This window comes from Haliotis rufescens, unplaced genomic scaffold (assembly GCF_023055435.1).
Source record: "Haliotis rufescens isolate VD_foot unplaced genomic scaffold, xgHalRufe1.0.p SCAF_13, whole genome shotgun sequence".
Lineage (NCBI taxonomy): Eukaryota > Metazoa > Mollusca > Gastropoda > Lepetellida > Haliotidae > Haliotis > Haliotis rufescens.
The window spans coordinates 33,611,982-33,637,579 of NW_025963813.1; the positions used below are offsets into that span (position 1 = coordinate 33,611,982).

Sequence of the window (25,598 nt, forward strand, 5' to 3'; positions counted from 1 at the left end):
ATTAGTGATATTATAATCATGTTTCCAAAAAACAAATTCCTTTTTTCTTTTTTATTTGGGGCGGTCGGGTAGCCTAGTGGTTAAAGCGTTCGCTCGTCACGCCGAAGATCCGGGTTCGATTCCCGACATGGGTACAATGTGTGAAGCCCATTTCTGGTGTCCCCTGCCGTGATATTGCTGGAATATTGCTAAAAGCGGCGTAAAACCAAACTCACTCACTCGCTCACTCTTTTTTATTTCTCCTTTAACTGTTAAAATATTTTCAAAGATTGTCATTATTTTCATATTGGCGTTTATGTCTGTTCACCAGGAAATACGAAGAAAGGTGTTCCTGCCCAACGGTCTAGTGCTGTGTGTATATATATATATGATTGTCCAGGAGCTAAGGAACATGGTTTTATATAATGTTTATAACCAGCGCTGGCTGACACAGCCATGACATTTTAATGCTAAAATGTGAAATTAATCAGTAAATTAATATTTTTTTAAAATTTGGATATTTTAAAAATAAGTTGCCTATTCCTGTAAGCACACAGTCTGATCATGAAATACTGCTCTTGTGCAAAGTAATATCAGACTAGAGTCACGTTATGTTATGGTGTCAACCGTATTTTGCCAAGGAGAAGGGTTTGTAATGAGGGTGTTTCAGTCCATCATGTCTGCTGATGGGGGAGGAGTTTATGGCTGACCTTGCATGACCTTGAAACTCCAAGTCTGTAATCTTGACATTTCATTTACTGATTCCATTTTGCAAACTGATGAAAGTACTGAATAATAATCTCGTGTTCATGCTGAATGGTTATTTTCTGTGAATATTTGTAAATAAAGAGATTTATTTTGACATCATCCTGTATATCATGTATATAGCATTGAGGGGTGCCATTGTACAAAACAACCTTAGCGCTACTACTGTTGTAATTCTATGGTTAGGTATGGGAGTGACGACCACCTTAGCGCTACGACTGTCGTAAGTCTGTGGTAAGGTATGGGAGTGACGACCACCTTAGCGCTACGACTGTCGTAAGTCTGTGGTAAGGTATGGGAGTGACGACCACTTTAGCGCTACGACTGTCGTAAGTCTGTGGTAAGGTATGGGAGTGACGACCACCTTAGCGCTACGACTGTCGTAAGTCTATGGTAAGGTGTGGGAGTGACGACCACCTTAGCGCTACGACTGTCATATGTCTATGGTAAGGTGTGGGAGTGACGACCACCTTAGCGCTACGACTGTCGTAAGTCTATGGTAAGGTGTGGTAGTGACGACCACCTTAGCGCTACGACTGTCGTAAGTCTATGGTAAGGTATGGGAGTGAGGACCACCTTAGCGCTACGACTGTCGTAAGTCTTTGGTAAGGTGTGGGAGTGACAACCACCTTAGCGCTACGACTGTCGTAAGTCTATGGTAAGGTATGGGAGTGACAACCACCTTAGCGCTACGACTGTCGTAAGTCTATGGTAAGGTGTGGGAGTGACGACCACCTTAGCGCTACGACTGTCGTAAGTCTATGGTAAGGTGTGGGAGTGACAACCACCTTAGCGCTACGACTGTCGTAAGTCTATGGTAAGGTGTGGGAGTGACGACCACCTTAGCGCTACGACTGTCGTAAGTCTATGGTAAGGTGTGGGAGTGACGACCACCTTAGCGCTACGACTGTCGTAAGTCTATGGTAAGGTATGGGAGTGACGACCACCTTAGTGCTACGACTGTCGTAAGTCTATGGTAAGGTATGGGAGTGACGACCACCTTAGTGCTACGACTGTCGTAAGTCTATGGTAAGGTATGGGAGTGACGACCACCTTAGCGCTACGACTGTCGTATGTCTGTGGTAAGGTATGGGAGTGACGACCACCTTAGCGCTAAGATCGCTTCATACAATGGCACCATGGTCCATTTGAAAATAGTAATTTCTTTATGAAGCAATGGGAGTATTGCCAATCACGCCAAGCTGTTAAGAGAACATTGTCATTGAAGGAGAGGAATGGGAATCATTTAATTAACAGGATTATCAAGATTCACCAGAGAATGTAACAGAACAGTAGTAGTTGTGTAGTTGACAGGAACACATGGGGTTTGTCTTTAATTCACTAACTGTTCTCGCAACTTGATCTTGATACGCTTGATATATCTGTCTTGGAGCACAGCTGGTGTTTGATTCTCATGCCCAGCATGCAGTATGTGGCTTTAGTCCGAAGCCCAAGTCTAGTAAAAGTCTGTCTGGTCTAGTAGGCTAATAAAAGTCATATAATAACACTAAGATCTGCTGAAGATAATGCCAAGATAATGATGTTCAGGCTTGATGACTCAACTGATCTTTGGGCACAGTTTGAGCATGTGTAGTCCGTGTATGAAATTCCCCAAAATTTCAGTCAGACGATCGGATTGGTAGACTAAAATCTAGTCTCTGAAATGAACATATCGTACATAAAAAAAACAGTTGTTCAGTTATCTTAATAAAAATATAATAAAAAGGAGCAGTGATCTAGACTTGCCAAACATTATAGACTTGCATGGGCTGTATTTGATATATATTTGTATCAGGGTCTGTAAGACAGACTATCGGATTGGCAACATTGTTCCCAGTCCAGAATTTTCTAGACTAACGAACAAAAGGGTAACAAAAGAAAATAACAATAAACTGGTGTAAGTTTTGAAATCACGTGCAGCATATCGTGATAAGAACAAAGATATACTGTGGTACCCCTTGACTGGTTGTTTGTTTTGTCATTAATTGGTTCACATTGGAAACATCTCTTCTTAACGTACATACTTCTCTACATGTTTCTAAGATCCGGGGTAGAATAGGTTCTCAGCAACCCATACTTGCTGTAAAAGGCGACTTTGCTTTTCGTAAGAGGCGACTAACGGGATCGGGTGGTCAGGCTTGCTGACTTGGTTGAAGCATGTCATCGATCCCAATTGTGTGGATTGATGCTCATGATATCAATGAATGGATTGTCTGGTCCAGACTCGATTATTTACAGACTGCTGTCATATAGCTGGAATATTGCTGAGTGCGGCGTAAAACAACAAACCAACCTAACCAACCTAACCAACATTAAGCCGACACGCCGTGATATAACTGGAATACTGTTGAAAGCGGCGTTAAACCCAACTCACACTGGTTGCTGAAGAAAATTAGGAATTCTCTATATAGAGCTGGATAAAGGATAAGCACGGTTTGTCTTGTATATTTCCATGTGAAGTAGGCTTTTCTAAAAATCTTGCCCAGTTCTAATTTCTTGAACTACTCCTGTAAGTGCTTTTTTGCCTGATCTGATATATGACTGAAGAAACAGTCCTCGTGCAGCAATGTTTCAGCGTTTTTTTTTATTAAACTGAGATGCATGTCATGTGATGTTTCTGAAAGATACATGGAAGTTTGGGGTATATGAAAATAAAGATGTGTTTAACTTTTTGGCCTCTCTATATTTCATTCTTTTGTCTGTCAATGTTCACGTTGGAAATGGGAAAGACGGATGAGGAGGCATGTATCTGTTCCTAAACCTCTGCCACTTCAAACCCTTATTTCCAGTAGATCCCGGGTCGGTCGGGTAGCCTAGTGGTCAAAGCGTTCGCTTGTCACGCCGAAGACCCAGGTTCGATTCCCGACATGGGTACAATGTGTGAAGCCCATTATTGGTGTCCCCCCGGCCGTGATATTGCTGGAATATTGCTAAAAGCGGCATAAAACCATACTCACTCACTCCAATAGATCCCTAGGTCATGAACCAAGTAGTTGACTGCCATGCTGTAAGTATGTATATAAAATATTTTTGTATTGGGAATGAAGTGTACCTTTTAACTATATCCACTACTAAAAACATGTAAAAGAACACCCCCAGTTGGAATCTGGATAGCTGTGTGTTGCAATATCCACCAGCTATGACAGATTAACTATGGCAGTATGAACAAATCAGGTGCTCTTTAACTTCTTTTGAGTAGTATACATCATCTCTTGGGTTGTTTGTCCTTTCAAGCTTGTCATGGGAAAAGGAACCGTGAGGGAGTTATTTGTGACTGAACTGAAATAAATGCAGCGGTGATATTTCAACAATTTGTCTTTTGTCAATACTTCCATGCTGATTGGTCGTCAAGGTACATCTTCCAAGGCACTACTGTCAATACTTCCATCAACTGATTGGTCGTCAAGGTACATCTTCTGTCAATACTTCCATCAACTGATGGTCGTCAGGGTCCATCTTCTGAGGCACTACTGTCAATACTTCCATCGACTGATTGGTCGTCAAGGTCCATCTTCGAGGCACTACTGTCAATACTTCCATCGACCGATTGGTCGTCAAGGTCCATCTTCTGAGGCTCCACTCTCAATACTTCCATCAACTGATTGGTCGTCAAGGTCCATCTTCTGAGGCTCCACTGTCAATACTTCCATCAACTGATGGTCGTCAGGGTCCATCTTGAGGCACTACTGTCAATACTTCCATCAACTGATGGTCGTCAAGGTCCATCTTGAGGCACTTCTGTCAATACATCCACCGACTGATGGTCGTCAAGGTCCATCTTGAGGCACTTCTGTCAATACATCCACCGACTGATGGTCGTCAAGGTCCATCTTGAGGCACTTCTGTCAATACATCCACCGACTGATGGTCGTCAAGGTCCATCTTAAGGCACTTCTGTCAATACTTCCATCAACTGATGGTCGTCAAGGTCCATCTTGAGGTACTTCTGTCAATACATCCACCGACTGATGGTCGTCAAGGTCCATCTTCGAGGCACTACTGTCTATAATTCAGGGCTTGTATATACTACGCAACATTATCTGTGAACGCAAACACTTGTGTCTGTCTGAATCATTAAACCAATTGAATTTTAGACCTTGTAGAACATAGATATGGGTTTCACACATTGTACCCATGTGGGGGATCAAACCTGGGCTTTCGGCATGACAAATGAACTCTAGCTACTAGGCTACCCCACTGCCCCTTAAGCATAAGTAGTCATTGTCTAAAGACTTAGCTTAATGACAAAACGTAATACCATGCATGATGTTGCATCGTGTTTAATGACAAATGATTACAGTATTCCAGGGTATCCGAATTACTTGACCTCGTGTTCAATATCTGCCAGTTTACTCAACACGACCTTCATAGTAAGATGATGTATGGTGCAGGATTCCAATGGGCAAGGGAGTGACCATTTTATAGTCTTGGGGGGAGAACAATTTTTCAGTCAGAGCGTGAGAACATAAATTATGTTCTCTGCGAGGTTTGTTGTGTAACGCCATGCTCAGCAATATTCCATCTATATGACGGCGTGTCTGTAAATAATCAAGCCTGGACCAGACAATCCAGTGATTGACATCATGAGCATCGATCCATGCAATTGGGATCGATGACATGCATCAACCAAATCAGCGAGCCTGACCACCCGATCTCGTCAGTCGCCTCTTACGACAAGCATAGTCGCCTTTTACGGCAAGCATTGGTTGCTTCTTGAATCACTGATAGTAATATAGACCCATAATTTACATATAACAGTTTGTATTGGAGAGGGTCTATATAACTAGCGGGACCTAAAAAAAATAATATAATTTATGTTTAATTTATTTATTAGATCGGCTGCTTTCAGTAGGGGTGGCGGGGCTGTAAATTTTTTTTAAAAGTCTGAGGCCTAAGGGCTCGTATTGAAAGTATTGAGTAGTTTTTGACTGCGGCCTTACATGAAACCAAAGTCGCCAACACATTCCTGGTGAGTACAGTTCATGTTTATTTTCAACATGTTCAGGGATCTATAATAAATAATAGTGATATTGTAAACAAATACAAAATAATGTCAAGCTGTACATGGTGTGATGAAACACAGAAAATGGCAAACACAAAGATCTGCATATCATCACGTAAATAAAAAAATCTTCAACAAATTGACACGACTGTAGAAAACCTACATTTCTCCCAAGAGTGAATTAAGAGCAATATTTGCTTTTGATCTACAAACTGGACATGTAAACTTGCATGTGGTGAGCCATGAACAGCTGTGAATCCAACAACTTGTATGTCATTATTGTATGTACAGTCATCTTCCTGAGGCAAGGGAGTTATTTGACTGTGAAAGTCCAGTTAACACCCTTGCTGAACTTGGCGGGAATTCCTGAGCTTAATCGAAGTGCCACCAGTGGCTATTATGAGTTATGTCCCGGCTATGTCCCTCCTATTGACCAGTCAGATTCCACCTCTAATATCACTAGCATTCGCTTCAAACAAAATCGCGGTGCCCACTCAAGCGATCTGATCGATAATTAAAATCTATATTATGATAAGATGGGTCTTACTTCATGAAGTGCATCAAATCATGTGAGCAACTTGATTAAAAACATGAAAAGATTTGGAAAATATCTGTTGGTGGTATACATGCTTTGCAAATCCTGCATTCGACCGAAATCTGCATTGCAGTTTACGAACCGGATGTCGATTTTGTTCAGTTAATTTGATTGGACTACGCATAGCCTTGTTAGTCCAGCCAAAGTATAACTCTATAAACCAGCCTAGTTCGGCAAGGTTGGAAACCGGACTTTTATAGTCAATTAATTCCCTTGCCTCAGGAAGATGATATGCAGTACAGTTGACCTCAGTTGTGGCAATTACAAATAGCAGTGAATCAGTGCACACCCGATCAGGTGCTTTAACATTGTCACAAGTTATTGTTGCAAATGTAAGACATCCAGTTGTAAACTTTGGTAATTTAACAAACCAACAACAACTGTAGTTGATAAAAGGCTTTAGTAAAAATGACATTGCTTCAGTATTTGATATTCCAAAGTCTACACAAAGCTACAGTAATCTATCAGCTCTGTTGCTTTTTATCCTTCAATATTTCATAGGCTGAGTAGGGCGAAAACAAAATGTCAGACAAGGTTTAGTTACTAACAAACTAAAAACATAACAAACAATTATTAACTGTCCCTAGGAGATCTAGCCATGTTTTCCTGCAGTGGAATGGTGTCGACATGAATCAGTATAGGTACAAATAACGCTTTTCACTATCAAAGGATATGGACATGTTGGACACAGCTCCACATATACCCCTGGATCTACTACAGAACCTCAGGACAACATGTTGGACAGAGATCTACTACAGAGAACCTCAGGACAACATGTTGGACAAAGCTCCACATATACCCCTGGATCTACTACAGAGAACCTCAGGACAACATGTTGGACAGAGATCTACTACAGAGAAGCTCAGGACAACATGTTGGACAGAGTCTACATATACCCCTGGATCTACTACAGAGAAGCTCAGGACAACATGTTGGACAGAGTCTACATATACCCCTGGATCTACTACAGAGAACCTCAGGACAACATGTTGGACACAGCTCCACATATACCCCTGGATCTACTACAGAGAACCTCAGGACAACATGTTGGACAGAGATCTACTACAGAGAAGCTCAGGACAACATGTTGGACAGAGTCTACATATACCCCTGGATCTACTACAGAGAAGCTCAGGACAACATGTTGGACAGAGTCTACATATACCCCTGGATCTACTACAGAGAACCTCAGGACAACATGTTGGACACAGCTCCACATATACCCCTGGATCTACTACAGAGAAGCTCAGGACAACATGTTGGACAGAGTCTACATATACCCCTGGATCTACTACAGAGAACCTCAGGACAACATGTTGGACAGAGTCTACATATACCCCTGGATCTACTACAGAGAACCTCAGGACAACATGTTGGACAGAGTCTACATATACCCCTGGATCTACTACAGAGAAGCTCAGGACAACATGTTGGACACAGCTCCACATATACCCCTGGATCTACTACAGAGAACCTCAGGACAACATGTTGGACACAGCTCCACATATACCCCTGGATCTACTACAGAGAACCTCAGGACAACATGTTGGACACAGCTCCACATATACCCCTGGATCTACTACAGAACCTCAGGACAACATGTTGGACAGAGATCTACTACAGAGAACCTCAGGACAACATGTTGGACAAAGCTCCACATATACCCCTGGATCTACTACAGAGAACCTCAGGACAACATGTTGGACAGAGATCTACTACAGAGAACCTCAGGACAACATGTTGGACAGAGATCTACTACAGAGAAGCTCAGGACAACATGTTGGACAGAGCTCCACATATACACCCTATAATAGTAACATAAAAAGATATCAAAGTTACACACGTAGATATTCTCTATGTGATCTGTCAAGTGCCTATCTATAAGACGCTCCTCCTGAATATCATGAAAACCTGTCCTATAAGATAGAGATTTCCTTTATACCATAAGTTATTATTTTCATACTGTAAAGACATAGTCATAAGCTTAGGCTAGTTAAAGAAGTAGGTTCTAGTATCTACCTCAGCACTTAATACGTTGAAAAAGCACATGAATTCATTAATACAAAGTATGGGATTTCATAGCATTAACAAAGATATTTGTGTAATATAACACATTTTTAAAAAGTGTTGTATTTTGTCAATTTTACTTAATTACAAACTCCAAGCACTCTTGATGAACTGGACAGAGAATTCGCTAACTACTACAGATCATCATCGAGAAAGAGTTGCGTCTATCTGCTTAATCCAGGGCAACGCCAGTTTGATCTTTCTTCGGTAGTTGACGTCCACCTTCTTGTTGTCGGACGGATCGTACCAGAGAGGGTTCCTCTCCAGGTAGACTGTCTCCAGGTTCTTGAGGGGGATGAGAGCATCCACATTGTCCCAGGTAGACACCTGGTTGTCATTGAACTGGAATACAGATGACACTGTCACTTAACTGAAATACACTCGACACTGCCACTTAACTAAAATACATAGTTATCGTCACATTTGTTCGCACTTTCATAATTGAAATACACATTTGTATGTAGTGTTATTGAACTGAAATATATATCGCCAAGTATTTTCGAACAGCCTTGTTTGATACTGATTTGTCACATAATAGGGTGAGGTGAGGTGAAAATGGGTTTAACGTCGCGTCCAAGATTATTGCACTTATATAGCGACGTGCATGCACGTGTATGTGTGTGTGTGGCTGCTTGTACTAGTCCGGACTGATGCCGATTTATAGTGCTAGCTCACTGAGATACCATGCCGCAGTTTAACATGAATACCCCACTCAGACACAGTATACTGACTCCGAGCCGACCAGTCCTTGTTTTAGCCCCTTAATGCCGAGCGCCAGACAGGGTAACAACAAGTACAATCTTTTAACGTCTTTATGTATGACGTGGCCAGGGATCGAACCCTGGACCTTCCGCTCTCCGGGCGGACGCTCTACCACAAGACCACGGAGGCACACACATAATAGGGAGAGGTGTGACGTCTTCAAAGCTGCCGACTTGAGAATGCATGTGTTTGGCCTGTCAACATTGAGTTGTGAAGAACTGAACATCTGTCAGAAAATTACGTCGTCATTCAGAGTTTTGGTGCCTGTGTCATGATGAAAAGGAAGAGTAAAATAGTGTGAACACAATAATGTGACAAATATTCATATTTTGTGAATAGGATTCAAACTATCAATTACTTTTTTAGTTTTAATGTCGACCTGTGAGAATTATATTGAGAACTGTGCACCAAAGCCTGTCTCTTCATTTAAAGTACGCAACCAATCAGGTGTTCGACAATGGGTGACGTCACTCGAGTGCAGTGGAAGTTTACAGACAAGGCAATGAAGGTCACTCCTTATATCGAGGAGTTTTTTTTTTCGGAATGTAACTGAATTCTATAGTTGAAGACATCACCCACTGATATAAAGCAGAATTTGAGTTTTGAATCACTCATCCTTGGAAATATCAGCAATACCCTCTTAACTGTTCGAAAATAGGGTACCTCAGGATATACACATGTTATTTACACATCCAATTTTTGATCATTAATGTGTTGAGAAGTACAAGTTGTTATACATAGTGGTGTCTTATCCCTTTGATGAGCAGTGTTTATCAGCAGTAAAACATCGGAAATATTACCCAAAATTCTTGAAGTTCTGTGAGATGTGCAATATTTTCAATCTTCTTAATTTTATTTTCTGCAAGATCCAGAGTTGTCAACCTCAACTGAAACACATACACACAGAAATCATTAATCTGCAACAAATATGTCAAGTGCAATATGTGGTTGTGTGCTACTCAGAGACTTACATGGGTCTATCTGACTTCCACTCCAGAACTCTACCAACTAAATAGCTTGCATCCATAGCATGACCACAACAGTCTCAGGGTGACGACATGTGGGACATTTCGCTTTTTTTCCCAAAGATTTCACTCATATGATATCATTGTACATGCTCTGAAGCCTTTAGCCTATTATAGACGTGAATTTCAAGACAATCAACCCTGAACATGGAGAGTGACCATTGACAGTGAACACTGAGAGTGAACATGGAGAGTGAACACTGAGAGTGAACATGGAGAGTGAACATGGAGAGTGAACACTGAGAGTGAACATGGAGAGTGAACACTAAGAGTGAACACTGAGAGTGAACATGGAGAGTGAACACTGAGAGTGAACATGGAGAGTGAACACTGAGAGTGAACACAGAGAGTGAACACTGAGAGTGAACACTGAGAGTGAACATGGAAAGTGAACATGGAGAGTGAACACTGAGAGTGAACACTGAGAGTGAACATGGAGAGTGAACACTGAGAGTGAACATGGAGAGTGAACACTGAGAGTGAACATGGAGAGTGAACACTGAGAGTGAACACAGAGAGTGAACACTGAGAGTGAACATGGAGAGTGAACACAGAGTGAAAATTGAGAGTGAACACTGAGTGAACATGGAGTGAACACTGAGAGTGAACATGGAGAGTGAACACTGAGAGTGAACATTGAGAGTGAACACAGAGAGTGAACACTGAGAGTGAACATGGAGAGTGAACATGGAGAGTGAACACTGAGAGTGAACATGGAGAGTGAACACTGAGAGTGAACATGGAGAGTGAACATTGAAAGTGAACATGGAAAGTGAACATGGAGTGAACATTGAGAGTGAACATGGAGAGTGAACATGGAGTGAACATTGAGTGTGAACATTGAGTGTGAACACAGAGAGTGAACACTGAGAGTGAACATGGAGAGTGAACACTGAGAGTGAACACTGAGAGTGAACATTGAGAGTGAACATTGAGGGTGAACACAGAGTGAACACTGAGAGCGAACATTGAGAGTGAACATGGAGAGTGAACATGGAGTGAACATTGAGAGTGAACATTGAGGGTGAACATTGAGGGTGAACATGGAGTGAACATGGAGAGTGAACATGGAGAGTGAACATTTAGGGTGAACACAGAGTGAACATGGAGAGTGAACACTGAGAGTGAACATGGAGTGAACATGGAGAGTGAACATTGAGAGTGAACACTGAGGGTGAACACGGAGAGTGAACACAGAGAGTGAACATGGAGAGTGAACATGGAGAGTGAACACTGAGAGTGAACATGGAGAGTGAACATTGAGAGTGAACACAGAGAGTGAACACTGAGAGTGAACAAGGAGGGTGAACAAGGAGCGTGAACATTGACAGTGAACGCTGAGAATGAACATTGACATTGAACACAGAGTGAACACTGATAGTGAACACTGAGAGTGAACAAGGAGGGTGAACACTGAGAGTGAACATTGACAGTGAACAGAGAGAGTGTAATATGAAACATGCAATCTAGAGTTTTCCTAAATTTATTTATTCAATCAGTCATACTTTTGTGCATCCCAAAGGACTCATTATGTAAATAGTTTGCGTCCACTCCAAGTTGAACGTGTACAGGTGGCAACAATTTTAGTGCGGTATAGCCCTGTACTCACATTCTTGTCAAGTCCCTGGATCTTCTCAATGCCATTGTGGCTCATGTACAGCTCCTCGAGGTTGACTAGACACTCCAGCCCCTGTATCGTCACTAGGCGGTTGTCCTGGGGGACAGGCAGGCAATGGGTCAGTCAACAAGGCAGGCCACAAGTCAGTCAACATGGTAGGCAATGGGTCAGTCAACAAGTCAGTCTACAAGGTTGGCAATGGGTCAGTCAACAGGGTAGGCAATGGGTCAGTCAACAGGGTAGGCAATGGGTCAGTCAACACGGTAGGGTATGGGTCAGTCAACAAGGTACACAATGGGTCTGTCAACAAGGTACACAATGGGTCTGTCAACAAGGTACACAATGGGTCAGTCAACAAGGTAGGAAATGAGCCCATCAACAAGACAGGCAATGAGCCTGTCAACAAAGCAGTCAACAAGGTAGGTAGTCAATCAACGAGTCTGTCAACAAGTCAGTCAATGGGTCAGTCAACAAGGTAGGCAATGGGTCAGTCAACAAGGCATATTAATTGGTCAGTCAACAAGGCAGGCAATGGGTCAGTCCACAAGGCAGATAATGGGTCAGCAAACAAGACAGGCAATGAGACAATCAATGAAGTCAGTCACACAAGTCAGTCAACAAGTCAGTCAACAAGGCAGGTAAATGGGTCAGTCTACAAGAGAGGTGACAAGTCAGTCAACAAGTGAGGCGACAAGGTAATCAACGGACATACAAAACAATTATGCTTCATGTGAAGCACATCCATCAATAGATGGACAAATTGTTTCACAAAAAATGTCTCCCACTTCAATTTTTTAAAGAAATTACACAATAATGTTTTTACCTGTATACTGAGACAAGTGAGGTTGACCAGGGTGTCAAGCCCGGACAATGTTGTGATTTTATTCTTCCCAAGGAACAGGCTGCTCAGTCTGGTCAGCTTGTCAATACCCTGTATTTTCTGTAAACAAATTGAAAGAACAAAATCATAAAACAATCTATCCCTATCTTTTCTCAATTACACCTTCTGTTGTGCTTTCCATAACCAGCATGCTCACGCTATTTTCCAGGTTTGTGACTCAGCTAACATCAGCAGCTCCTACCCTGATTCTTTAGCACCTACCTAGTTTTTGTTATCAACTACCCTGATTCTGTTAGCACCTACCTTGTTTTTGCTATCAACTACCCTGATTCTCTGAGCACCTACCTTGTTTTTGTTATCAACTACCCTGATTCTGTTAGCACCTACCTTGTTTTTGTTATCAACTACCCTGATTCTGTTAGCACCTACCTTGATTCTGTTATAAAGTACCCTGATTGTGGTAGCACCTACCCTGATTGTGGTAGCACCTACCCTGATTGTGTTAGCGCCTACCCTGATTGTGTTATCACCTACCCTGATTCTGTTATCACCTACCCTGATTCTGTTATCACCTACCCTGATTCAGTTATCACCTACCCTGATTCTGTTATCACCTACCCTGATTCTGTTATCACCTACTCTGATTCTGTTATCACCTACCCTGATTCTGTTATCACCTACCCTGATTGTGTTATCACCTACCCTGATTCTGTTAGCACCTACCCTGATTCTGTTATCACCTACCCTGATTCTGTTATCACCTACCCTGAATCTGTTATCACCTACCCTGATTCTGTTAGCACCTACCCTGATTCTGTTATCACCTACCCTGATTCTGTTAGCACCTAGTTCCAGCATCTCCACATTGACCAGATGCTCGATGTTCTCAACCGTCTGTATCTTGTTCTGCACCAGAAACAGTTTCGTCACTCTTGTGAGACCCTCCAAACCTTCAATTGTCCGAATGTGGTTGAAAGACAAATCAAGTTGTCTGTAAAACAAGAACAGGTTTCCTCCTTTATCTCCGCCAAGAGAAATATATGCACATGAATACAGTGTGCTAATGAATGGACTCGGACCAGGCCCTCATCATCACTACAGTGTTATTACAAGTCCTACAGACCGCCTCCGTGGTCTTTTGGTAGAGTGTCCGCCCAGGGAGTGGAAAGTTCGGGGTTCGATGCCTGGCCGCGTCATACCAAAAGATGTTAAAAGATGGTATTTGTTGATACACTGTCTGGCGCTCGGCATTAAGGGGCTAAACAAGGACTGGTCGGCTTGGAGTCAGTATAATGTGTCTGAGTGGGGTATTCATGTTAAACTGCGGCATGGTATCTCAGTGGGCTAGCACTATAAATCGGCATCAGTCCGGACTAGCACGCACGAACGCATGCGCGCATGCGTGTGCATGCATGTCGCTATATAAGTGCAATAATCTTGGACGCGACGTTAAACCCAAATTTCACCTCACCTCACCTACAAGTCCTACATGGTAATAGGGCGGTGGCTTCAGATGTGATGTTGAAAATAAAATGTTTATCATGCGATGATGAGCACCTCTGCACTTTGATGACTGGCCACCCATGGGTTCTAAACTCCTCAGAGAGTTGAGAATGAAAATGGACTGCACACTGATCTAGTGACCAGGGTAACAATACGATCTATCATGGTCTGTGTTCATTTGAGCAGGGCGCAATACAAATTCATACCATAATAATATAACAAGCATGAAATACTCACATCCCCCACCAATACTAACGCCATAACAGTCTAAGTCCAAGTCGTTGCCATGGAAACTTCAAAAAATATTTTTTTCAGAACTCCCAAACTATCAAAAGGCACCAGTTTACCACTAGACCTGTTTGGTTCAGATATCTCTCATGGTTTTTCAGTTCTGCTCCGGAAACAAAACATAGCAGACGGACAGCACCCATTCCTATATCCCCCTTCCACTTTGTGGCAGGGGGATAACAATAACATGTGCTTGTAGGACCTAATCTTTCTGGTCAAGATAGTTTGACTGTGATATGCTGGTCAAGCTGGTCAGAAGGTGGAATGCTGACTTACTCCAGGTTTACAAGTGCCTCCAGGTTCTCAATCTTGGTCAGCTGGTTGTCGTACAAGTCCAGCTCCCGCAGTGTCACCAGGGTGCTCAAACCCTCGATCTTCTTCACCAGGTTCTGACGGAGACACAGGGTCTGAAACACACATTACAAATTGTTATACCTCTATTAAGCAGTGTTTGAAATAATTTTAAAACCCAAAGTGGGTGAGTGAGTGAGTATGGTTTACGCCGCTTTTAGCAATATTCCAGCAATATCACGGCGGGGGACACCAGAAATGGGCTTCACACATTGTACCCATGTCGGGAATCAAACCCGGGTCTTCGGCGTGACGAGCGAACGCTTGAACTGTTAGGCTACCCGACCGTCCCAAAACCAAAGAGACAGTTGGGCAGTTGACACATAAGTGTTGCCTGTCAATCTTCTTCCTGCCCCCATTGACATTATATATGTTAAAATATTGCAAAACTAAGAGACAATTCATGTAATGATTCACTTGAAATAATGTAAACAATTACCAGAGTGAGTGAGTATGGTTTTACGCCGCTTTTAGCAATATTCCAGCAATATCAAGGCAGGGGACACCAGAAATGGGATTCTCACATTGTACCCATGTCGGGAATCGAACCGGGGTCTTCGGCGTGACGAGCGAACGCTTGAACTGTTAGGCTACCCGACCGCCCCAAAACCCAAGGAGACAGTTGGGCAGTTGACACATAAGTGTTGCCTGTCCATCTTCAAAGTTACCTGCCCCCATTGACATTATATATGTTAAAATATTGCAAAACTAAGAGACAATTCATGTAATGATTCACTTGAAATAATGTAAACAATCACCAGAGTGAGTGAGTATGGTTTTACGCCGCTTTTACCAATATTCCAGCAATATCACGGCGGGGGACACCAGAAATGGGCTTCAATCATTGTACCCATGTCGGGAATCGAACCCGCGTCTTCGGCGTGACGAGCAAACGCTTTAACCACTAGGCTACCCGACCGCCCCACAATTACCAGAGAATCTACGAGGAGTTTTAATAAAACTGAATACGGAAGCATTCTTAAAATTATCTGCCAGACAGTCGGGCAGGTGGAAGAAAATTTCAAGCAGCCCAAAGAAAAGTTACCAGCCACGGGCGGGCAGGCAAGCAGTTATTTTAGACATAAAGGATCTTTGAATTTTAATGGTAAACCCATATCATGTGACAAAACAATAAAATTTCAATGCTGACCTAACAATAGAAAACTGAACCGAAAACGGTCGCAGTCACGGTCATGGTCACATGACAGACACTGACCTTGAATATTGACTTGTAACATGATCACTATTTTTCAGATATAGATGGACATATTAATTCCTTGGGCAATAATGAAAACTGATTTGTGTACATGAAAGTGTATAAATGATTACAAGATATGATGATAACGTATTAACTTCTTCTCATAGAAAACAACATGGTATCATGAAGGCAATGCACACACTGTCAGTCTTTCTTAAGAAGATCATGTTGACATACTTAATAACACTCATCTTCCCAAGGCAAGGGATTTTAAAAGTCCAGTTTCCACCCTTTCCGAACTAGGCAGGAATTAAGGAGTTATATTTCGGATGGACTTATGAGTCTATGCATGGTCCAATAAAAAAACCTGTTACTAAATCGGCATCCGGTTCATAAACAACATGGCAACTGCGACCCTGAATTCGTACAATTGCAGGATTTGCTGAGCATGTGTTCTGTCTACTGGGCATCAACAGATATTTTCCAAATCTTTTCATGATTTTGATCAAGGTTCTCAAGTGATTTGATGCACTTTGCGAGGTAAAACCCGTTTTATTACAAGACTAACTCTAAATCAGGGCCCATCGCATGACTTGCTTGTCAGGCTGTCTGGAAACGTTACATTCGAACAATGTTTAGCACTATAGTTGCACATTTACCTCACATCTTGTTAAATTTTCCAAGTTTTCTATCTTAGCAACACGGCTGTGGTTCAAGTCGACATCCTGAAACAAGGGGAGGCAGACATTACAAGAAGTGAGTGAGTGAGTGAGAGTGGATGGGTGAGTGAGTGAGTGAGTGAGTGGGTGGGTGAGTGAGTGAGTGAGTGAGTGAGTGAGTGAAAGAGTGAGTGAGTGAGTGAAAGAGTGAGTGAGTGAGTGAGTGAGTGAGTGAGTGAGTGAGTGAGTGAGTGAGTCCTATCACATGTTTGCACTGTTGTTATCCGCACCTGCTCATAAAATCTGCTTGCATCAGAGACTAGCTCATGTTCAAATATTTGAAATATTTGAAAGTGTTGTTGTCAATCCAAAACATGAAATGTTAAATGAACAGAATCTAAGCCATTTCTCATCAGTGCTCATGAACAAGTGGGATAACTATCATAATTTCGGAATGTTTGTTTGTCTCTGTACTCTGGCAGACTCTGCGGGCAATAAAGGGTCCTTTTCATACCTTGTCCTTCCAGCTTCAAAATAAACAGTCATGGCTGTTCCACAAAGCAAACATAGTGCTACAACTGTCATAAGCCTATGTTACAGTATGGGTTACGATCATCTTAGTGTTAAGATAGCTTGTGGAAAGGGACGAAGATCAAGATTTTGGTATGCAAAGGGAAGTAACTCCCTTTCATTGTTCACACAAAACAACATGGATTTAGAAATCAAGTCTTTGAAATCTTAATCTATATAAATTGATTGTGGTTTTGAGAGAACATTTTGACAATATGAAGTTCTTACCAGCACACATATAGGGCCTATACTAAAATAATACCAATGTGACGTAAATTTTTAACTCTCACTCACGTGTACACTATAAGGTTGAGTGAACCCTTTAATTTGTAGTGAGTGAGTTGGGTTTAACGCCGCTTTTAACAGTATTCCAGTCATATCACAGCGTGTCAGCTTAATGTGGGAGGAAAGCCCGAAGTGATGCAGGTCTCAGACGTTTACCACTTCGGTGAAACCCATGAGCACGGGTATGGTGCTGACAAACCTAGAAACATAATCGGGGTGAACCGGGATTCGAACCCACAATCATAGGTTTCCGGCGTGCCCAAGGGACGCAACTCTGCACAGCGAATCGCGGCGCCTTAGACGACTGGGCCACCCGTGCCCCCCCCTTTAATTTGTAACACAGTATACTTCGCCACCTGATCCACAGTTTGTTTGCAACTTACATAAGCATGTAACTAGTCCCTTTTAACACTCAGCATACTTACAAAGGCATCCTGATCAACAATGACTAGTTCTCGTGCATCTTCAACAGCTTGTTCTTCCTGTTTAGGTTCTTCCTTTTCAAGTTCGTCTTCACTGGAAACTGTGGCTTCAGCTGCTGCCTGATTCTCGACCTCATCAGTAGGTTCTGCTACCTCCTTCGTCTTGTTGTCTGACATGGCTGTCTTTTGTTCTCGCTGAAATGATGAACATATGAATTATGATATGCAGGTATTATTTTCATTTTTTTTTAGCTATTCATTAGATTTTACCTTACTATTTCTGTTACACATAATCTCTCAAACATATATACTATGATAGATTAATAAATATAAGAATTAAATAATATCTAGGTGTAGATTGTCAAGATGAAATGTTTTCCTAGATAATTTATTGAGTATATCGACACAATTTATTGGTTTGGTTTTGGTCTGGGAGAGTTTGAAATGAAGCTATGGTGTACATATGCGTAGCAAAATGTTGCGTGATTATAACGTCTTATATTGACTTATTGTGAGGCTATTGTTAATTAGGATATTTCATGGGTGTTTGTAATACAGAAATACCGTTTCACTAAATGTTAGGTCGACTGAAAAAGATCTTTACTGTTTGTGTTGATTTGGGGGAAATATTTGAAGACAGTATCGTATGCGATGTTGATCTGTGCAAGTTTAACTGCGGAATGAAATATTGTGACATGGGTACTGCAAATAGAAACTGACGATCAGCATGCGTCAAAAGCTATTTTCTGCATCTTAGTCACGATGAAACGTCAAGACTAACTTTTGTTTACATCAAGCTCAGCTTCGCTCCGAATGCAAAATAGATTCTGATTGGATTGTATGTAAGGGAGATAATACAGACCAGAGGATAACACCCGCTAATAAATTCTTTCCGCACGGTGGACGAACAAATCTGCTATATAACACATTTTAAAGAATTTCCCGACAACATATAATACATGAAACATAAAAAATATATGATGTAAGATGTGTAACTGTTTACAAAAAGTAAACGCTGTTGAAACAACATTGACTTATTACATAGTAATTACACCTTATTTGGCGAAAAAGGCTTCTAATTGTCGGTCGAAAACGGCACCTCTATTTTTAAAAAACGATAAGAACGATTTATGTAGTACAGTAAACTACGGTTATAACGAACTCAAAGGGACTACTAATTTTAGTTCGTTATAACCGTAGTTCGTTATAAGCATACATACCGCATAACTACAGCACATGGTCGGGACCAAAAAAGTAAGTTCGTTATATCCGTCAGTTCGTTATAAGCGTGTTCGTTATAACCGTGGTTTACTGTAGTATGTATGCTTTATTTACTTGGTTTATTATGTAATGATGTATCATATATATTTCCTTGGGCGGGGACACGGTCTGTTATCCCATGAAACATTCTTGGCTGCCGGCAGAAAAGGGGGAAATGTTTATGAAATATTTATAAAATTACTATTTATTTCCTACTTACTAAAATAAATATTAAATATATAGTTTACCTGTAGTCCAATCTCTTGACATTTCTCCCAGACTCAGTTCCAGCTTGACATTGACTTAATTTGAGTAAAGGTACTTAAAACTTCGAAGCATGTAATGTTTCAGCGATAAGTTTAGTCGCGCCTCCCAATCAGAGTCGGTGAATAAATTCGAGTAGAGGCTAATTTTATGTAAACTTTTTTTTATGGCGATTAACATTTAACAATTGTTTGTGTTTGCAAGTGACCATTTGAGTTTAATTTCATTTATTTTACTTCAAAGCATGTAATGTCTTCACAATAAATTTCGTTGCGCCTCCCAACAGAGCCGTCGAGTAGAGGCTATAGTTTCTAATGTAAACCTTTTTTTAACATTTCACAATTATTTGTGTTAGCAAGTGACCATGTGAGTTTAATTTCATGTATTTCAGTACCAAGGTTAAGAAAATAATAAGGTGCTGTTTTCGCCAGGCAATATAGTAGCCGTTTTCGCTTCAGGCGAGGTGACGTTTTCGCCAATCGGTGTCGTTTTCGCTCGGTGACGTTTTAGCTAAAACCCCGTTCAGGCGAGTTCCCGCTGTCGTTCAGATAGGAAGCACTCGATTGACGTTGAGGGAAATTGGCCCCCACTTGGAAGTGTTGTCACACACGCACTCTGACAGGTTGTCAAGCCTTAATTGAATCTACATACGCTATTGTAGACCGGCGTTTCATCTACCAAATCTCTCTATATATGTCTTTGGTGTGTGCAATCAGAGACCGTATGGTCTCTGGTACAAAACAGGCATTTTATTTGTACTCTAAGTCTGTCATACAGACCCTGATACAAATTTATCCAATACAGCCCATGCAAGTCTATAATGTTTGGCAAGTCTAGATTACTGCAGTATCTGAAAATGAAGAGAGTTTCTGAGTTCCTTTTTATTATATTTCTATGAAGATAATTTAACAACTGTTTTTTTTATTTTTTGTATGATATGTTCATTTCATAGACTAGATACTCATTTCCAGTCAAAATAGCATGGTACCCACCAGAAATAGCAACAGAAATGATATCAACTGATTTACACTCAGAAACTATCCCTTTATTACATATATAATGTCTACCAAAATCGGAATGTTGGAACGCGGTCAAATTTGACCCCATTAAAAGTCCATTAGAATTTTATAACAAAATATTTTCAAAATATTGCTCATTATTAATTGTAGTAATTTTTATGGTTTTACCCTAACATTCTCACATAAGTGCTTCAGAGTGGCCTTAATTGACCCCCCTGACCTTTGTGGTCAAATTTGACCATGTTCCACCTCTCCGACTTTGGTAGACTTTTTATATGTTATAAAGGGATAATTTCTGAGTTTAAACCAGTTGAAATAGTTTCTGTTGCAATTTGTGGTGGGTTGGGTCTATATTTGGCTAGACTGACTGGACTATACAGCATATATACTGAACGTAGGACTTAGTATCTCCTACGTAGGAGATAGTAATTCTAGGCCATACTAAGTCCTACGTAGGATATAGTAAGTCGTACGTAGGAGATACCAAGTCCTACGTAGGAGATAGTTATTCTAGGCCATACTAAGTCCTACGTAGGAGGTAGTAAGTCCTACGTAGGAGATACTAAGTCCTACGTAAGAGATAGTTATTCTAGGCCATTCTAAGTCCTACGTAGGAGGTAGTAAGTCCTACGTAGGACTTAGTATCTCTTACGTAGGTGATAGTAATTCTAGGCCATACTAAGTCCTACGTAGGAGATACTAAGTCCAACGTAGGAGATACTAAGACAAAAAATAACTCACCGTGGCCCTACTACGCTTCCGTAGTAACCAGCTATATACCCTATCCACATTCGTATAACATGTTTTTTAACATTTTATGCTCAATTTAGATTCCCACGGCTGTCGCAGAGAAGCTTCATACCATAATATGTTCCAGGGCATCTTGAAGATGGCATATTTAATAATATGACTCAGTATTTAATAATATTTAAATAAATATCGATATACACGAGAAACCATCCGCATTCACCATTTACCCTTGCGTTGTCTGTGCTACATTCTAACCCAAGTACTTTTTACATGTATATACATGTATTTTTTCAATAACATCCAAATGTCTGATCCATACAATAGAATCGGGCTTGTTTTTGTATCAAATATTTTAAAGTAAACATGATATCCTTGGCTTGCAATGAAATGTTATGTGCATTCTTTGACCAAGTTAATCTACTTGTAAAACACATGCCTAAGTATTTATAAAATTGAACAACCTCTACGGGTTTCCCTCTATAATGCCATGTTTCTTTTCTGGATAGGTTACCACCATCTTTAAATTCTACAACTTTGGTTTTATCCATATTTACAGTATGTTTCGACCTGTCACAATAACTCTCTAATGCGTGTATCTGCTTTTGCAAACCAGGTATTGTGCTCGAGAACATGGCTATATCGTCAGCGAAAAGAAGCAGAAATAATTGAATAGTTTCGGGATCTAGTTGTAATTTCATCAATGCAATTCAGTTGTGGATTTGAAATGCTAATTCATTTATGAAAAAGGAAATAGAAAGGGACTTAATATACACCCTGGTCGGACACCCCATCTTCTCGAGGCAAGGGAGTTAACTGACTTTAAATGTCCACGTGGAAAATGGACTTTTATTGTCAGTCAACGCCCTTGCCTCGGGAAGATGCGGTCACCCTTGCTACTCATAAAATTATCCGATATAGTGCCATTGTTCCGAACACATACCCTCACTGTTTTATGTAAAGAACACAATGACTTCCCAGTTCTGCTACTTAGCCCATGTCCTTGAAAGAGGGACCACAAGTTAACCCTTAATTTTCACCGAGTCAAAAGCCTTTGCAAACTCTGCAAATACAGCATATAACTTCGCTCCTTGTACTGATAGATAGCTCTGTATTATAGAATGTAGAAAAAAAGCTTTGGCAGTGGTGGAGTATTCCTTTCTAAAATCTGCTTGTGACTTATTTAATTTATTTTAAGAACCCGCCCAGAAAACAAACGCAATATTTGTTCGATTTAATCGCTTGTAACGTAGACCAAATGTTTTAGAATTATCTATGCTTGATTCCCAAAGTCTTTTTTTTCGCACAAACATTAATGTACTGATTTACATATAGACTGTCAATGATCAACTGTCCTTATTCTTTCCAAATTTATTTAAACCTCTACATCGTTCCTTTTCAAATAACTGCCATTCGCTATCAAACCATTGTTGATAATTTCTTTGAGAGGCATTTAGAAGTTGGAGTACTAATCAAAGATAAGATATATGGATGAACAACTAATTGGCTCCTAACTGTAATAAAGAAGTTGTTCATCCATATATCTTATCCTTACTCAGTACTCCAACTTCTAAATGCCTCTCAAAGACGTTATTCGTCGTTTGCTCCTAATTGTAATGAACAGGTTGTTCATCCATATACATGTATCTTATCCTTACTCAGTTGTTGATCATATTTATATCCCTTATTAAATTTCAGATGCAGCGACAATAGCATCTTCAGTAATATACCCAATACTTTCTTCAATGTTTACAAATGCTACATCTTCAGCCTGCTCCAGCAAATCATGTTCAGTCTTCTCTTCAACTCAAACAAATTTACAGGAATCATTGATATGTGTATTGCGTGGCGTAGGGCCACTGCCTTGAAGCGTTCGTAAACTAGTCGTGACCGAAGTGAGTGAGTGAGTGAGTTGGGTTTAACGCCGCTTTTAATATTACAGTTATATCACGGCGTGTCAGCTTAATGTTGGAAGAAAGCCCGAAGTGATGCAGGTCTCAGACGTTTACCACTTCGGTGAAACCCACGAGCACGGGTATGGTGCTGACAAACCTAGAAACATAATCGGGGCGAACCGGGATTCGAACCAACAATCATATGTTTCTGGCCTGACCAAGGGACGCAACTCTGCACAGCGAATCGTGGCGCCTTAGACAACTGGGCCACCCGTGCCCCTAGTCGTGACCGGAAGGTGTGATGACTCGGCTCGAGGCTCTGTGTCAAAGCTATGGCACATATCAAACAACTCGGACGAGGCAATAACATAATCCACCACACTCGCACCCTGGTTTCCATAAAACTAATATCTCCCACACCGGCGTCTGACCCGCACCTTCCATTCATAATATGTATGTATATTCAGTATAATACATAATCTAGTAAGTTCTTACCAAAATTATTCAAAATTAAATCCACAGAATTTTTTTAGAACTGAAATTGTCTAGAAATCCCCACACACCGTCATCATGTCTCTCGAGGTATTCAAGGATATCATCTACAAAATCAGATTCAGTGCTAGTTCTGGCATTCAAGTCTCACCCAATCATCATATAAACATCATCACAGCGTGCTTATACACCAAGTAAGATTTTTTGTAATATACATGTTTGTATGCCTTTTTTGCATTGTCTCAAAGTCGAACATTCAGGGTAAACATGAACACATGAATATATTATCTTTTTTACATCCAAATACGGCTTTATCACACATGAAAATGCCACTGTTGTAAACTTTAGACCATTTTACATATATAACAAGTTTTAAATTGTTTGATAGGCATTACTTAGAAGTTGACGGATGACAAGTTAGACACAATTTTATGGATAACAACTTCAAATTTAATACCGAAAAAGCGACGTTTCGGTTTAAATCCTTGTTGTCAAGCAAGACTGAATGAGGGACATAGTACAGAATATATATGGTAGGTGGAGGATTAACAGTAACAACAATTGCATGCATGAGTGGGATAACATGAGTAGGTAATGACAACAGAAGGATAATACTGTCACAACACGATGGACAGAGAACACATAGGTGGAAGCCATTGGGACATGACGCCAATTAAACAGGATAAGTGATTATTGCTTGATGAGTTCATAGTAGGCGGATGGGATGAAATAGTCTTGATCAGGTATCAGGTATCAGGTATAGCAGGTATAATCTCTAGCGGAACCCGACAGCAACTTAGCAAAAGTCAACATGTCCCCTTATTTTTAATTAAATATCACTACGGTAAGGTCATTCTGTTTCTAGAGGGGCGGTCGGGTAGCCTGGTGGTTAAAGCGTTCGCTCGTCACGCCGAAGACCCGGGTTCGATTCACGACATGGGTACAATGTGTAAATCCAATTTCGTGATATTGCTGGAATATTGCTAAAAGCGGCGTAAAACCATACTCACTCACTCACTGTTTCTAGAACACTATATCGTGTAAGACGTGCAACACAGCGAGGGTTTTAAGGGAGTACAATCCCCCTCCCCCTTTAGAATATTTTGAGTAAAATACGTTTTTTTATTCAAAACGCACTACGGCATCAGTTTATTCATGAACGCATAGGAATGTTCATACATTCATAATTGTACACCTTATAACTCCGACATGAGAAGTATCTTATTCTTTGTTCGTTCTTTATTGCAAAATTCAGTAATATTCAAAATAACTTTAATTGCTGTACTCCCACATACACATTGTAGAAAACCACCCCCTCTATCTTACAATGTCATGAATGTATACTTCTATGTATTTTGCTCCTGAATATCAGAAGAAATATTCTCTGTAATGTATAAACTTGCATACAACAAAAATCTTATACTTTTATGAACTCTCACAGACAGCATCACACAAACATCCTAAGATTGTATATACACTATTACAGTATATCCCCATCAAGAAGTGGGATAATATTTTTAATAACTATTAATAAGAGAATATTTTTTTCCCGTTTTGTCTCTTGCTTTTAAAAAAGAAGATTTACTTTATTATTACATGTACCATGTGTCAAGAAGTGGCCAAGATGGCTATTTTCAAGAGAAAGTTTCTATTTTATTTACACATATCACATCCTCTAGGGCTCGCATGTCAGTTAGAGTAGGTATACAGAAATGCTAGCCCTGGAGAAATAGGGGAGACATACATCACCACCTCGTGGATTTTTGACAAGTTTTCCAGAACATCTTGTAACACCTTCATAGCTAATAAACCATAAACTGTTCCTCTTTGCTGCTGTATATTGTATATACATGTTCTTTTTTTATGAGGGGGCAGGGTGGCCCCGTCGTCTAAGACGCCGCAATTCGATATGCAGAGTAGTGTCCCTTGGGCACTCCAGAAATGCAGAACTCAGACGTTTACCACTTTGATGAAACCCATGGGTATGGTGC

The 25,598-nt window shown here is 40.7% G+C and overlaps 1 protein-coding gene across 17 annotated transcripts; it reads right to left on the reverse strand.

Annotated features, from left to right (window-relative positions):
• Positions 1 to 6,448: 6,448 nt before the first annotated feature.
• On the reverse strand, positions 6,449 to 18,768 carry LOC124118104 (protein phosphatase 1 regulatory subunit 7-like). Of its 17 annotated transcripts, none has more exons than XR_007220435.1 (10): positions 18,535 to 18,689; positions 17,934 to 18,125; positions 16,654 to 16,719; positions 14,722 to 14,852; positions 13,483 to 13,645; positions 12,637 to 12,753; positions 11,805 to 11,909; positions 9,971 to 10,057; positions 8,068 to 8,750; positions 6,449 to 7,757 (listed from the first exon to the last, which is right to left on the reverse strand). XR_007220435.1 is itself a non-coding variant. In XM_048394442.1 (9 exons), exons 2-9 carry the CDS (start codon positions 18,105 to 18,107, stop codon positions 8,553 to 8,555), a joined length of 1,041 nt encoding a protein of 346 aa, XP_048250399.1. In that variant the 5' UTR covers positions 18,108 to 18,125; positions 18,712 to 18,768; the 3' UTR covers positions 6,449 to 8,552. The 17 variants fall into 17 exon arrangements, 4 of the variants coding, with proteins under 4 accessions (XP_048250399.1, XP_048250398.1, XP_046336140.1 ...); XR_007220434.1 differs by having other exon boundaries at positions 6,449 to 7,873; XR_007220431.1 differs by having other exon boundaries at positions 6,449 to 7,929.
• Between the last annotated feature and the right edge of the window lie 6,830 nt (positions 18,769 to 25,598).